The sequence below is a fragment of the Entelurus aequoreus genome, linkage group LG01, assembly GCF_033978785.1.
Source record: "Entelurus aequoreus isolate RoL-2023_Sb linkage group LG01, RoL_Eaeq_v1.1, whole genome shotgun sequence".
Lineage (NCBI taxonomy): Eukaryota > Metazoa > Chordata > Actinopteri > Syngnathiformes > Syngnathidae > Entelurus > Entelurus aequoreus.
Window position 1 is genome coordinate 67,455,203 of NC_084731.1, and position 16,443 is coordinate 67,471,645.

The 16,443-nt window shown below is 41.7% G+C and overlaps 1 protein-coding gene across 1 annotated transcript in view; it reads left to right on the top strand.

Annotated features, from left to right (window-relative positions):
* Positions 1–16,443, top strand: part of srpk1b (SRSF protein kinase 1b) — a 78,929-nt gene that overhangs the window by 43,595 nt on the left and 18,891 nt on the right. The window contains exons 3-10 of the mRNA XM_062056846.1: positions 2,995–3,110; positions 7,115–7,223; positions 14,369–14,456; positions 14,521–14,608; positions 14,948–15,054; positions 15,128–15,293; positions 15,548–15,573; positions 15,658–15,835. Of these exons, the coding sequence (XP_061912830.1) occupies positions 2,995–3,110; positions 7,115–7,223; positions 14,369–14,456; positions 14,521–14,608; positions 14,948–15,054; positions 15,128–15,293; positions 15,548–15,573; positions 15,658–15,835 (878 nt within the window). The remainder of the gene's footprint in view (positions 1–2,994; positions 3,111–7,114; positions 7,224–14,368; positions 14,457–14,520; positions 14,609–14,947; positions 15,055–15,127; positions 15,294–15,547; positions 15,574–15,657; positions 15,836–16,443) is intronic.

A 16,443-nucleotide genomic window follows, 5' to 3' on the forward strand; every position in this document is an offset into this window, starting at 1 on the left:
CTACACATATACATTCACTGTACAAACACACACATACATATACTGTACATATACATTCACTGTACAAACACACATATACACATACTGTACATATACATTCACTGTTCAAACACACATACTGTACATATACATTCGCTGTACACACATATACACATACTGTACATATACATTCACTGTACAAGCACACATATACACATACTGTACATATACAAGTACATATGCACACATACACTCATGCACATAATCACGTTTCATCAAACATATATTAACGTTGTTGCCCTAGGGTAAACTGGGTATAACACATGGCACACTGACAAAGCTTAACCTATTCTTACTATAACAATCTACAAGGTGAATGTAGGTTGCTTCTCTTTTTTCCCCTCCATTTTTCTGCATTCTTTCGTATCTCAAGTTATCATTACGTATATGTATTGTTGCATTTGAACAATTGTATTGTTGATAATAAAGGTAAAGTATTGGTATTGTTTATTATCAATAGCACTATTTCTATTGGTATTCATATTGCTCCATTTTTAGTGTAATAATGCTCATTGTCATTTCTGTATTTGTATTTTTTATTTTCGCTAACTGCTTATTTGCTATTACTTTTACCATCATATTTGTACATGTCGTATTTGCTGATGTTGCTCTGTTGTTGTTGTTGTTGTTGTTGTGTTTGCTGTTGTTTTTGTCTCTCTGTCTAATCCCCCTCTTGTCCCCACAATTCCCCCCTCTGTCTTCCTTTTTCTCTCTTTCTATCCCCTCCTGCTTCGGCCCGGCTGCACCAAATGATAATATAAATACATTTAATAAAGTCAAAATACAAGTAAGGCAACAAGAGAAGTATCCTACACTTCTCTTTTGTAAAGTAAATCTGAACAGCCGATATGGGCATCTACATCTGCTATATAATTTGCCCGAGAAGCTGGGCAGGACATTTAAAAAAAAAAAAAAAAAATTAGAGTGGCTAAAGGGGGAACTGCGCTGACCCTAATTCCAGTGTTGCCCTCTTGAGTTTTAGCTGCTATTTTTGTAACAGCTACAAAGACTTTGGATTCTCAAGTAATGAGTGGGAAAAGTGGAGAAAATGTCAGTTCAGTAGTTGACATGTATGTGTGCTAGAAGTAACTAAGGCTGAAACGACGCGTCGACGTCATCGGTTACGTAAATACGTCGACGCCGTTTTTGTGCGTCGACGCGTCGCATATTTACGTCACACTACCGTAATGGCGAAGCGCAAAGCAGACGATGCGAGCGGTGCGAGCGAGGGGGAAAAAGCACGCCAAAAGTCGTCAAAAGTGTGGGAGTATTTCAATAAACGGCCTAATAATGTTGTTGTATGCGCACTGTGTCGAGCGGAAATGGCCTATCATAGCAGCACAACGGCTATGAACGAACATTTGAAAAGAAAACCATCAACCATCAACTAGTCAATCGTCCGCGCGAGTATACGTTGTCATCATTACACAAAAACATGAATGTGTCATTTGTATCTGCTAGGGGTGTAGCGGTACGTGTTTTGTATTGAACCGTTTCGGTACGGGGCTTTCGGTTCGGTACGGGGGTGTACCAAACGAGTTTCTAAGCTAAAGCTATCTTTAGCTGCTAAAGTCTTAACAAGCTGCTTTGCTCCTTCTGCTTCTGTCTCAGCACGCAGCATTGTCCCACCCACACAACCATCTGATTGGTACACACAAAGCATTATCAGCCAATCAGCAGTGCGTATTCAGAGCGTTAGCAGCCAATCAGCAGTGCGTATTCAGAGCGCATGTAGTCAGCGCTTCAGCGTCGAGCAGATAGGTGTTTAGCAGGTGAGCATCAGGCAGCGGACTCTCCCCAAATGATAATAAACACCTCCCAGTCAACTACTAGTAACATCACTATGAGCCCGTTGACCTTCTAGAAACTTAAACTGCAGCTCAGCTCACTTGCAGTCCTGGCTTGAGGTGAAGGCTAATTACCTCTCAGTTCCAGCCACATCGACCCCTTCTGAGCGCCTATTTTCAGCTGCTGGGAATATTGTAAACATGAAAAGAACCAGAGCATGTAGACATGCTAACCTTTCTTCATTACAACTGTTAGACACTCACTGGAATGAGTAGAATTGGTTATTGTGTACTGTGTTGGACTGGATGTTTATTTTGCACATTTTAAAAGCAATACTTAATGTTTACAGTGCTCCAGAATATTTAGATTGGCACTTTTTTGTATTGGATGTTTATCTTTATTTTTGCACATTTTAGCAAATAAGCAATACTTTCACTTTTGTTGAAATGTTTACACTGTTGTTACAGAATATTTCGTTTTGCACTTTTTTGTATTGGATGTTTATCTTTATTTTTGCACATTTTAAAGCAAAATAAGCAATACTTTTACTTTTGAAATGCTTATACTATTGCAGAATATTAAGATTTGCACTGGATGTTGACTTTTATATTTGCACATTAAAAAGCAAATAAGCTACATTTAATTTTGTTAAATGTTAAAAGTTTTAAATGTTTACATTGTTACAGAATATTTAGTCATGTTGTTGTCAATGTTGACTGAGTGGCCATACTTCTTTTTTTTGTAGTAAATAAAAGCCATGCCTTTTGAAAAAACTGGCCTACATTTATTTTTTCATCTTCATTTTGAATAAAAAAATAATCGGTAAAAGGAAAAATAATCTATAGATGAATCGGAAAAAAATAAAAATTATAGATTAACCGATTAATCGAAAAAAGAATCTATAGATTAATTGATAGAAAAATAATCGTTAGCTGCAGCCTTAGAAGTAACCATGCATGTGTGTTATCTTTGAAATAAAAATGGTTTGAGTATTTAAAGGTACAACACAATTTGTTTTGCTCACACACAAACGTTAATTTACTTGATATGCTTTTCCCATTTGTGACATTTTCTTCATCTGACTATAATGTGAAACTTCCTCTCCACTTTTCCATTCACCTCTGTCCTGACAAAGTCGTTGTCCTTTAACGTCTCTTTCATCTTCAGACCAGAGCCACAGGGTTCCAAGCTGAGTCAGACGGACTCACCTGGCCCGGATCAGGATGAGGAGATCCTGGGCTCTGATGACGACGAGCAGGAGGACCCCGGTGACTACTGCAAGGGTACCACGCATTTGTTCTCACTGAAGTAGGGATGTAATGATGTTATGTGCTCTAAAACTAGGGTGGGAATCTTTGGGCACCTCACCATTCAGGAGCTATGATTCAATTCAAAATAGATTCTTTAATTGATGTATATTGATGCAGTTTTACATTTATTTTCCTTTCACTAAACAAGCGTTTATCACTTGAAATTTGCAACTTAAAAAAACAAAAACAGTGCATTTTTAATAAGAAACAGTTCAATTAATTCCCACATTTATTAAATAAATGGAAATGTGTGCAGAACTAGAACATAAGTGCTCCCAAATAAAGGTGCTGGTTGGTTTTCTCAGTGAGGTAGCTCTCTGCAGTCAGCCAAGTTTTTGAATATTCATTTAAAATACATAAATCGATTATCGTCCGATGTTTACTAATCAATTTTATAATTGTCCATGCCCGAATTGCGATCCATCTAAAAATCAATTATTTCCCCCCACCTCTACACACAGAAATCTTTTAACCAAGTTTTATGCCTCAATGTTTACCGCCACGCTGCACTCACCCCAATCATAATGAAGTGCTTCGCTGGTAAAGGAATGTATTGTCTCCAGACATCCCCCCACATTCGACCCATACCAGTTTGCTTATCGCCCTAACCGCTCCACAGAGGACGCCATCTCCTCTGCACTCCACCTGAGCTTAGAACATCTGGAAGGAAAGAACACACACGTGCGGATGGTGTTTTTGGACTTCAGCTCAGCATTCAACACCATCATCCCGCAGCACTTGTTGAGCAAACTGGCCCCCCTTGGATTCAGTACCCCCCTATGCAACTGGCTGCTTGACTTCCTCACAGACAGACCCCAGTCTGTGAGAGTGGGCATCATCTCCCCCCAGGGCTGCGTCCTGAGTCCCCTGCTGTTCACGTTGATGACCCATGACTGATGCCACTACTAACCACATTGTGAAGTAAGGCTGAAACGACGCGTCGACGTAGTCGACGTCATCGGTTATGTAAATACGTCGACGCCGTTTTTGTGCGTCGACGCGTCGCATAATTACGTCACACTACCGTCATGGCGGAGCGCAAAGCAGACTGTGCGAGCGAGGGGAAAAACGCACGCCAAAAGTCGTCAAAAGTGTGGGAGTATTTCAATACACAGCCTAATAATGTTGTTGTATGCACAGTGTCGAGCGTAAATGGCCTATCATAGCAGCACAACGGCTATGAACGAACATTTGAAAAGAAAACCATCAACCATCAACTAGTCAATCGTCCGCGTTAGCATACGTTGTCATCATTACACAAAAACATGAATGTGTCATTTGTATCTGCTAGGGGTGTAACGTTATGTGTTTTGTATTGAACCGTTTCGGTACGGGGCTTTCGGTTCGGTACGGGAGTGTACCGAACGAGTTTCTAAGCTAAAGCTAACTTTAGCTGCTAAAGTCTTAACAAGTTGCTTTGCTCCTTCTGCGGCTGCCTCTGTCTCAGCACGCAGCATTGTCCCACCCATACAACCATCTGATTGGTACACACGCAGCATTGTCCCACCCATACAACCATCTGATTGGTACACACGCAGCATTGTCCCACCCACACAACCATCTGATTGGTACACACGAAGCATTATCAGCCAATCAGCAGTGCGTATTCAGAGCGCATGTAGTCAGCGCTTCAGCGTGGAGCAGATAGGTGTTTAGCAGGTGAGCATCAGGCAGCGGACCCTCCCCAAATGATAATAAACACCTCCCAGTCAACTACTAGTAACATCACTATGAGCCCGTTGACCTTCTAGAAACTTAAACTGCAGCTCAGCTCACTCGCAGTCCTGGCTTGAGGTGAAGGCTAATTAGCTCTCAGTTCCAGCCACATCGACCCCTTCTGAGCGCCTATTTTCAGCTGCTGGGAATATTGTAAACAAGAAAAGAAGCAAAGCAAGTAGACATGCTAACCTTTCTTCATTACAACTGTTAGTCACTCACTGGAATGAGTAGAATTGGTTATTGTGTACTGTGTTGGACTGGATGTTTATTTTGCACATTTTAAAAGCAATACTTAATGTTTACAGTGCTCCAGAATATTTAGATTGGCACTTTTTTGTATTGATGTTTATCTTTATTTTTGCACATTTTAGCAAATAAGCAATACTTTCAGTTTTGTTGAAATGTTTACACTTTTCTTACAGAATATTTCGTTTTGCACTTTTTTGTATTGGATGTTTATCTTTATTTTTGCACATTTTAAAGCAAAATAAGCAATACTTTTACTTTTGAAATGCTTATACTATTGCAGAATATTAAGATTTGCACTGGATGTTTACTTTTATATTTGCACATTAAAAAGCAAATGAGCTACTTTTAATTTTGCTAAATGTTAAAAGTTTTAAATGTTTACATTGTTACAGAATATTTTGTCATGTTGTTGTCAATGTTGACTGAGTGGCCATACTTTTTTTTTTGTAAATAAAAGCCATGCCTTTTGAAAAAACTGGCCTACTTTTATTTTTTCATCTTCATTTTAAATAAAATAAAATAAAAAATAATCGGTAAAAGGAAAAATAATCTATAGATGAATCGAAAAAATAATCTATAGATTAGCCGATTAATCGAAAAAAATAATCTATAGATTAATCGATAGAAAAATAATCGTTAGCTGCAGCCTTATTGTGAAGTATGCGGACGACACGACAGTAGTGGGCCTCATCCGTGACAACAACGACATGGACTACAGGAAAGAGGTGAAACATCTGGTTGACTGGTGCAGAACCAACAACCTGGTCCTGAATGTCGACAAGACCAAGGAGATCATCGTTGACTTCAGGAAGCACCAGTTCAGCCACACTCCACTCTTCTTTAACGGCACAGCGGAGGAGATGGTAAGCAACACCAAGTTCCTGGGGGTGCAGATAACTGACAATATAACCTGGTCCCTACACACCGGAGCTCTTGTAAAAAGAGCTCAGCAGCGCATGCACTTTTTGCATCGGATGAAAAGAGCACAGCTCCCTCCCCCCATTCTCACCACATTCTACAGGGGCACTATAGGAGCCTGCTGACCAACAGCATCTCTGTCTGGACTGGAACCTGCAATGCCTCAGACTGGAAGTCTCTCCAGAGAGTGGTGAGGACGGCGGAAAAGATCATCAGGACTCCTCTTCCTCCTATCCAGGAGATCGCAAAAAGCCGCTGCCTGACCAGGGCTCAGAAAATCTGCAAAGACTCCTCCCACCCCCACCAAGGACTGTTTTCACTGCTGGACTCTAAAAAGAGGTTCCGCAGCCTCCGAAGCAGAACCTCCAGGTTCTGTAACAGCTTCTTCCCTCAGACCGTAAGACTCTTGAACGCATCATAATTATCCCCTCAATTCCTCCCAAAATGGATTAACTCGCTGGAATAAAAAAGACAATATAGCATACATCCATAAACGTGGATGCATATGAAAAAGTGCAATATATTTATCTGTACAGTAACCTATTTATTTATTTCTATATGCACCTTATTGCTTTTTTATCCTGTACTACCATGAGCTAATGTAACGAAATTTCATTCTTATCTGTACTGAAAAGTTCCAATTTGAATGACAATAAAAAGGAAGTCTAAGTCTTTATGTCAGTAAAATAAATAGACACACTATATATATCTTTATATGTACCTTCAGGGAGCACAGTCTGTGGATTGAATGTGCACAATGTTCATGCTAGTTAGTAATGTGTTAGATTGGAGTACAACGTTTTTAATTTAAGATGTTACTCTGTCTTGTATTCATGTTGACACTTAGGGTAACTGGAGATTAGAGCGATAGTTGCCAGTAAGGAAAAAAGAGCGTTGGACTTTGTGTTACTTCTTCTAGAGCTTTAATGAGTTTTCACGTTAAAAAAACATTTTTAAGGCATGGCAGCTTTTATTTTGCCGTGGTGGCGCACCACGATCAATTACATTAGGGGAAACCCTGACCCTAATAGAAAAGTGAAAGTTACAAACACATAAATGCAATGTACATTAACCTATCTGTGTTTGGGCAGGTGGCTATCACCATGTGAAGATTGGAGATCTTTTCAACGGAAGGTACCATGTGATCCGGAAGCTGGGCTGGGGTCACTTCTCCACTGTGTGGCTGGCTTGGGACATCCAGTAAGTTGACCTTTAATTCGCTTTGTATTTTTGAAAAATCATATGGGCTACAGCTTTAAAGGGGACCTATAATGATTTTTGACTTTTAAATATTATGATATTGGATACTCGTGTTAAAAGATCCATCCATCCATCCATCTTCTTCCGCTTATCTGAGGTCGGGTCGCGGGGGCAGCAGCCTAAGCAGGGAAACCCAGACTTCCCTCTCCCCAGCCACTTCGTCTAGCTCCTCCCGGGGGATCCCGAGGCGTTCCCAGGCCAGCCGGGAGACATAGTCTTCCCAACGTGTCCTGGGTCTTCCCCGCGGCCTCCTACCGGTCGGACGTGCCCTAAACACCTCCCTAGGGAGGCGTTCGGGTGGCATCCTGACCAGATGCCCGAACCACCCCATCTGGCTCCTCATGATGTGGAGGAGCAGCTGCTTTACTTTGAGCTCCCCCCGGATGGCAGAGCTTCTCACCCTATCTCTAAGGGAGAGCCCCGCCACCCGGCGGAGGAAACTCATTTCGGCCGCTTGTACCCGTGATCTTGTCCTTTCGGTCATAACCCAAAGCTCATGACCATAGGTGAGGATGGGAACGTAGATCGACCGGTAAATTGAGAGCTTTGCCTTCCGGCTCAGCTCCTTCTTCACCACAACGGATCGATACAGCGTCCGCATTACTGAAGACGCCGCACAAATCCACCTGTCGATCTCACGATCCACTCTTCCCCCACTCGTGAACAAGACTCCAAGGTACTTGAACTCCTCCACTTGGGGCAGGGTCTCCTCCGCAACCCGGAGATAGGACTCCACCCTTTTCCGGGCGAGAACCATGGACTCGGACTTGGAGGTGCTGATTGTCATCCCAGTCGCTTCACACTCAGCTGCGAACCGATCCAGTGAGAGCTGAAGATCCTGGCCAGATGAAGCCATCAGGACCACATCATCTGCAAAAAGCAGAGACCTAATCCTGCAGCCACCAAACCAGATCCCCTCAACGCCTTGACTGCGCCTAGAAATTCTGTCCATAAAAGTTATGGACAGAATCGGTGACAAAGGGCAACCTTGGCGGAGTCCAACCCTCACTGGAAACGTGTCCGACTTACTGCCGGCAATGCGGACCAAACTCTGGCACTGATCATACAGGGAGCGGACCGCCACAATCAGACAGTCCGATACCCCATACTCTCTGAGCACTCCCCACAGGACTTCCCGAGGGACACGGTCGAATGCCTTCTCCAAGTCCACAAAACACATGTAGACTGGTTGGGCAAACTCCCATGCACCCTCAAGGACCCTGCCGAGAGTATAGAGCTGGTCCACAGTTCCACGACCAGGACGAAAACCACACTGTTCCTCCTGAATCCGAGGTTCGACTATCCGGCGTAGCCTCCTCTCCAGCACACCTGAATAGACCTTACCGGGAAGGCTGAGGAGTGTGATCCCACGATAGTTAGAACACACCCTCCGGTTCCCCTTCTTAAAGAGAGGAACCACCACCCCGGTCTGCCAATCCAGAGGCACCGCCCCCGATGTCCACGCGATGCTGCAGAGTCTTGTCAACCAAGACAGCCCCACAGCATCCAGAGCCTTAAGGAACTCCGGGCGGATCTTATCCATCCCCGGGGCCTTGCCACCGAGGAGCTTTTTAACTACCTCAGCAACCTCAGCCCCAGAAATAGGAGAGCCCACCACAGATTCCCCAGGCACTGCTTCCTCATAGGAAGACGTGTTGGTGGGATTGAGGAGGTCTTCGAAGTATTCCCTCCACCGATCCACAACATCCGCAGTAGAGGTCAGCAGAACACCATCCTGTTAAAAGATGTCAAATTACAATGTTCATGCATTTGGTTGTGAGCGTGCACACAGTTTTAAATGCCTCTAAACGCTGTCTGTTTTGGACATTTTTGACTTCACAAATTGACAGATATGGGGCATGCAGTGACATAAATGCAGTTTTTTAGGGTGTACCTATTGGGAATATGTATACTCTTTACCTTTATTTGTGACTAGGCCTGGAAGATACACTGATTAGATCAATTAACTCAAGTTTTTTTTGCGGACGGTTTATAAAATAGAAAATGATTCTGCTCCGGTATACTCCTTGATCCAAGGCGCTTCACACACACAGCAACATCGCAACTGCTAAAGCCAACGAGAGCCGGAAGTGTTTTCCAAAGAAGCAAGTTTAGTTTGGATTTATGACAACAGACAGGGACCAAACAACATGTACACTACAAAATAAAATAAAAAGGCAGTAGCACAATAAACTTATCTCAGCATCTGGTAAATGCAACTCTTCACGAGGCGAACAATACCACAACAACAAACAAACTGTGTGGTGCCCTTAAACTGGAAAAACCTGTGTTTATCCACTTACTGAAATTATAGATCCCTCTCGATGTTTGAGTTGATTATTTATTTGCATTTTTATTCAAGACAGAAGTTTTGCCTCCCACAAGTATCTTTCAATTGAGTTTTATTTTAAAATGATCCTATACAAAATGCAACTTATCGTATTTTCCGGACTATAGAGCGCACCAGAATATAAGTCGGACCCACCAAATTTTAGAGGAAAAAAATATTTTCCATATATTAGTCGCACCGGACTAGAAGCCGCACATTTTGAAAGGAGTTATTTACACAGAAAGATTTTGCAAATGTTTATTTACATACCTTAATTGTTTCCAACTGGTACCTGTCACACGGCAGTAAAACGGCTGATCAAACAAAACAGAAGTCATCGTCATGGACCCGCTAGCTGCGCAAGCTGGCTCTCCAACCAGCTAAACAGACGGTTCAGTTTTTTCCGTATTGGCCCTCTGAATAGGGGTCGTCACTCAGCATGAAAGGAATTACTCGCAGTGCACTCTTTGCTTGTTTTATTTAGTAGCAGCAGCAGGTAATAACCTAAAAGTAAACATGAACATAAAACAATGTATCTGTCTTGAATCATCATAATGTAAATAATAGACATGAATTCATCAACTGAAACATAATGTTGTCAACCATGATATGACATATTATCAATCACTGTGATTTTATCCTAACTTATTAATTTTCGCAATACATTTTATTATCACCATTAATTTATGTCATATAATGTTTTAATGTGATGAAAATTATTTATAATGTCACCATGGTTCATGGACAAACATACTAAAAAGACATAAAACACCGGCGCTCTGTTTGAGGCACACATTACACATATGAGCAGAACTACATAAAAGAACTACAAATCCCATCAGCCAAACCAGGAAGTAAAGTGCCGGTATTTTTAACTCAAACCTTCGAACTCTCAAACGCAGCCGGACACACGCAACGTGACAACAATCTAATCCAACAGATTTCAATGCGCACATTACTGTTAATTTTGCCAACGTTGTTTAAAAACTAAACAGTGAGTGTTTGCCCTGGTTGTGACGCAGCAAGTCAGCCGCACAACAAGCGCTGCGGACATACAACAAACAGAAAAGCAAGGAAGCGGGCAAGCATGGAATATAAACAATAATTCAGCTGATCTAACAAAGAAAAGCGGATATAACAAAATGAGCTTACCAGTGGGGTATGTTGGTGACGAAGCACGCTGTTTTTACAAACGAAACAATGACGCCATTTTTAAAGCTACCTACATGGTCACCTGTCAGTGGTCGCCCCGCCCATCTTAAAGTCCCAGGTAAGTCCGCCATAAATACATATACACATAGTAAATCCAACACAGACTCAATAACTCCACTGTGACATTTTGGTGAATTTACGAAACTGAAACAAAACAAAAAGAATGCCATTGTAAGTTAATAATACTAAAAAAGACACTCGTAAACATGTTAGCAATGCAGCTAATGCTTACGATGCTAGCTTCATTACAATACGATAGCATGTACAAGTACGCATAAAAACACTCCTACATACATCACACAAGGGATGGTATAGTAAGTAAAAAATGTTTTAGTTATATTGTAAAACTTTCAAATGTTGCTTGCAAGATAAATGAAGAATCCATAGAGTAGACACACTATGGACGGCTGAAAGACCGAATGACAAGTATACTTCAAGTAGGTTCATAGCTCAGTCTAAACAAAAGGGCTATTCAGCTACTGCAGCACCTGCAGTGAGCGTAGTTGTCCAAAAAATGGTGCCGTAGCACAACAATAACACATCTTTTCAGTGTGTTTGCTTGTTTTTTTTTAAGTATTTACATTTTAGTCAGCCAACAGCGTAGAAAAATCCATAAATTAGCCGCATTGTTTTATAAGCCACAGGGTTCAAAGCCTAGGAAAAAAGTAGCGGCTTATAGTCCGGAATTGACGGTATATCTGTTGTAAAAACCAAGACGGGCACTCCGTGTGCCGTCTTGGTTGGGGCCTGCTGGGTCTAGTCCCTGCGTCTACGGTGGTAGCTTGGTGCTGCAAGGTTTTCCGAGGTGCTGCGAGTCGGCCAGTTGCTGGGGTAGTGACCTTGTGTGTCAGCATGTCTGTGATCTTATTTTAATTATTTAAAAAAATATATATATTTAATTATTTATTTATTTAATTTTTTTAAATATATTTTATTAATTTTATTTTTTAATTTTTTTTATTTTCCCCCTACCTCGGGGGGGTTACTCGGCGGGGCGGTTGCTGGTTGTTCCATCTCCATCGTTGGGGTCCCTGCGGGTGGGGTGGGTGGTTCCCGTGGCCCCGTGCTGGGTGGTCCTGTGGCGGCCGACTTGGGTGGGGTGGCCGGGGGGTGGCCGGGGGCTGGCCTTGCCGCGCTCTCCGGGGGTGGGGGTGGGCTCGGTGGGGCGGGGGCGGTCTTCCCGTCCAGTTGCGGGGGGTCTCCGGGCCCCTCGGGCGGGGCATTCCGCCTTTCTGCCCGTGTGGGGTGTGGTCTCTCGCTGGCTTGGGGTCAGGCTGTCCCCTGCTATTCTCGTGCCTTGTCCTCTGCCGGGTGCGTCTGTCTGCGGCCTGCTGCTGGCCCTTGTGGGCGGCGCGGTGGGCCGGGCTCTGGGGTTCCTGTCACTGTCCGGCTTGGCTGCGTGGGGGCGGAGGTCCCTGGTTCCCTGGGCACCACACCTACTGTTTGTGGGTTGGGCTCTCGGGAGGCTGGGGCCGTACTCTGGCTCCCACACACACTGGGAGTCAAATGTATTGTACACACAAATTCACATATACTCACATACATACATACACACATACATAGGTACCTACACTCCCACATACATATACAAATACAGTACATATTTACACACTCAAAGTTCGTACATCCACACGCACATTCATTATACACACATACACATACTGTACATATACATTCACTGTACAAACATACATATACACATACTGTACATATACATACACTCACTGTACAAACACACATACTGTATACACATACTGTACATATACATTCACTGTACAAACACACACATACACATACTATACATACACATTCACGGTACAAACATACATATACACATACTGTACATATACATTCACTGTACAAACACAGATATACACATACTATACATATACAAGTACATATGCACACATACACTCATGCACATAATCACGTTTCATCAAACATATATTAATGTTGTTGCCCTAGGGTAAACTGGGTATAACACATGGCACTCTGACAAAGCTTAACCTATTGTTAATATAACAATCTACAAGGTTAATGTAGGTTGCTTCTCTTTCTTCCCCCCCATTTTTCTGCATTCTTTCGTATCTCAAGTTATCAGTACGTATATGTATTGTTGCATTTGAACCTCGATCTACGAACTTCATTGGTTTTGGAACATGGTTCGCTGACTGAAACATTGGTCAAGTGAAACAGATTTTCTCTATAGAAAAAAATATAAACATAAATAATTGGTTCATGCCTGGACACAAGTCCCAATTTCATATTATAAAATGCACACTTTGAAGACAGTCTTAATGTCTGTATATGTATCAAAATAACCAGTGAGTAATGGCTCAACTCTTTTTATATTCAAAGATCACAACAACAGCCAGCTTAACTGTCGATGTGTTCACTCACACACACACACACACAAGTCCCTTTGATGCACTTCAAAATGTTACCAAACAAGTTTCTACAGTACAAAACTAAAGAGGAAACTCCTTTTACCCTGTGACTTTGAATATTGATGTCATTCGTTGAACAGTCTGGGAGAGGTAAACTAGCATAGCATCAGCTTCCAGCCACCACTAGCGCTAGCACAAGCTGTCCTGCTACTGCATTCTCCTTCGCTGTAATAAAGGTCCCCTCTGGCTTCTTTTTCCAAAAAAGTCTGGTCTTGGTAGAAATCCCACATCACAAATAAAATCCAAGTTGAAGCGTCAGTGTTGTCCGATCAGTCTCGCCAGGCAGCAGCGACACTCTTTTTAAACTTTCCCAAACACCCACGGCTCGCCCTAAATTGTTCTTCCGTGCTGGCTTCAGCATTGTCACTTGTGGACATCAAGTCGCCATATAAATGGCAAACCTTCTCTCAAATGGTAGCCTTGGGAATGCTATGGCCGGCTAGCTGCTTCTCATTTAGCTACACTAGGAACAGCTTATCTACGTGGTCTGGGAAGATATTTAACTCCTCCGGCAAAGTCGGCAACCATTAAATGTCCTTTTTAATAATGGTTGCCATACATGTGAGCCCATCCTGCTAGGCAAAACGTAAACAGGATGTGACGTCAAAATGGCGTTTTACAGGAAGTGTTGTCATCAAATTGGCAGCCCTAATAGACTATCCAGCGGCAAACAAAAGGAATAAAGAAATAACAAAATGAATGTAATGAGCGTACATGGTCGCACACCGAGGAATATTTGGCTGAACAGAGGTGTTCGTGGATCGAGCTTCCGCTGTATATATTTTAAGAGTGTACATTTTCTAAATGTCGATTCTCAAACTTTTGGAAAGGGAAGGAGTCAAGTCAACTTTATTTATATAGCACATTTACAACAACTTTTAAATTGAATTAAAGTGCTTTACAGGTTAAAAAAAAGCATGGAGAAAAAAAAAAAATTTTTAAAAGGCGTGGAGTGTTTCATTTGCCATCTCAAAGGGAACGCCTCCACAAATGAACAGAGTGACGTATAAATGTTATCCAACATGTGTCATCATGGGTCCCCTTAAGTAAATGATGCCTGGAGGTAAATATAAAGTGTAATGACTGTTTTCTCCCAGGGAGAAGCGCTTTGTGGCCATGAAGGTTGTGAAAAGTGCTGAACATTACACAGAGACCGCTCTGGATGAGATCAAGCTGCTCAAATCTGTAAGCTCTCTATCTCATTCCACTTGATTTGGTTTGCTCTCATACAAACAAATGTTTTCTCCAGGTGCGAAACACAGACCCCAGTGATCCCAGCAGAGAGCGAGTGGTGCAGCTTCTGGATGACTTCAAAATTTCTGGCATGAATGGCACTCGTATCTTTTTCAAACATTTTCAAATACCCAACTGTGCACTCAATGTACCTGTGAACTACAATTGAGGAGGTTGGTTGCACCCAGGTCACTATTCAGCCATCATATCTGACATTGACAGCAATCAGTGGTGACTGTTTGAGGCAAAGTAATGTCTCTGATTTTAGCCCACCCCCAGTGCTCTGCTCAGCTATTTGTGGTTCCTCTGCTGTCAACTAGCTAGCACATCAACCCATTGATGTTGGCATCATCCCTTTTTCCTGTAGTTTGCAGCTGTGCTCTCTAACAGCATGCCATTGTTATGCCTTTGCAAGTCCAAGCCTTGACTTTGCATTTCACCAGATGTGTGCATGGTGTTTGAGGTGCTGGGGTACCACTTACTGAAATGGATCATCAAGTCCAATTATCAAGGGCTGCCCCTGCCATGTGTTAAGAGCATCATTAGACAGGTAATGTGGATCTACACAAGCCAATTGCTGTTTTTTTGGACTGTAGATGATGGTCTGATTTGGTTTCCTGTAGGTCCTGCAGGGTTTGGACTACCTCCACACTAAATGTAAAATTATCCACACAGACATCAAACCAGAGAACATTCTTCTAACCGTAGATGAGCCTTACATCAAGAAAATGGCCGTTGAAGCGACACAGTGGCAGAAGACCGGTGCTGCGCCACCATCTGGTTCTGCCGGTCAGTTTTTAAAAATTCAACCTGTTTGCTTGACCACTTGTCATTCAATTGACTTTCGCCTTTGATTGGTATCAGTAAACAATAATAGAGTAGAAATGACTTAAGGTTTGAAGATACAGTTTAAACATTCAGAAAGCTCAATCAGGTATTTATGTTGAGTGAGTATTTTCTGACTGGGAATGTGGACACGACTCTTACTGTCAGTTGAATATGTGATGGATGTAATCATCTAATTGTTTTTTACCTTCCTACAGTAAGTACTGCTCCTGCACCCAAGATGGTAATTGTCTTTTCTCACTCCTATGGTTGGCTGTGTACAAAATACATGCCACGTCATATAATACTGCATTTTTATTGTCTTAAGATGTCCAAGATGTCTAAGAACAAAAAGAAAAAAATGAAGAAGAAGCAGAAGAGGCAACTGGAGGTGGGAGGAGGTGTGACAACTGAAGGTGAAGATAAAGAAGAGGATGCCACAGAAACAAGTGACTCTGCCAACATGTCTGCCACTCTGCCCAACGACACCCATCATCCTATCAAAGGTGACTGAACAAACTATACTTGAATACAAATAAAAACCCTTTATCTCTTAGTGTCAACTACAACAAAGGCCGCATCTGGATAGACCAAACAAACATTAGTATTTATTTGCTGAATCAAAACAAGAAAAGAGTTTTAAAAAAAGCAATGTCTAAAATTATTGATAATTGTCAATAGTATAGCCTTTTTTGATTAAAAACGGAAAATATGATGCATAATAAAATTATTATATAAATAATATTAATATAAGTAATGTCTTCTGGTAGTTAGGATGGCTGATGTCTATTTAAAGGGGAAGTGCACTTTTTTTTCTTTTTTTTGCCTATCCTTTACAAATATTATGAGACAGGAAGACAGTTTTTTTTTTTTTTAGGATTTTAAAGTTGATGAAAAACACTTGAAAGATGCGGCAAATGGGAGTCACTGTTGTAGCCTTCAAAGCCCTCTCAAACAACTTCAAAACGTTTTATGTACACACTGCAAGTATATATATAATGTAGTAATATACACCTTCATAACAATATGTAATATGTACAATATACACTGCAAGTATATATATATATATATATATATATATATATATATATATATATATATATATATATATATA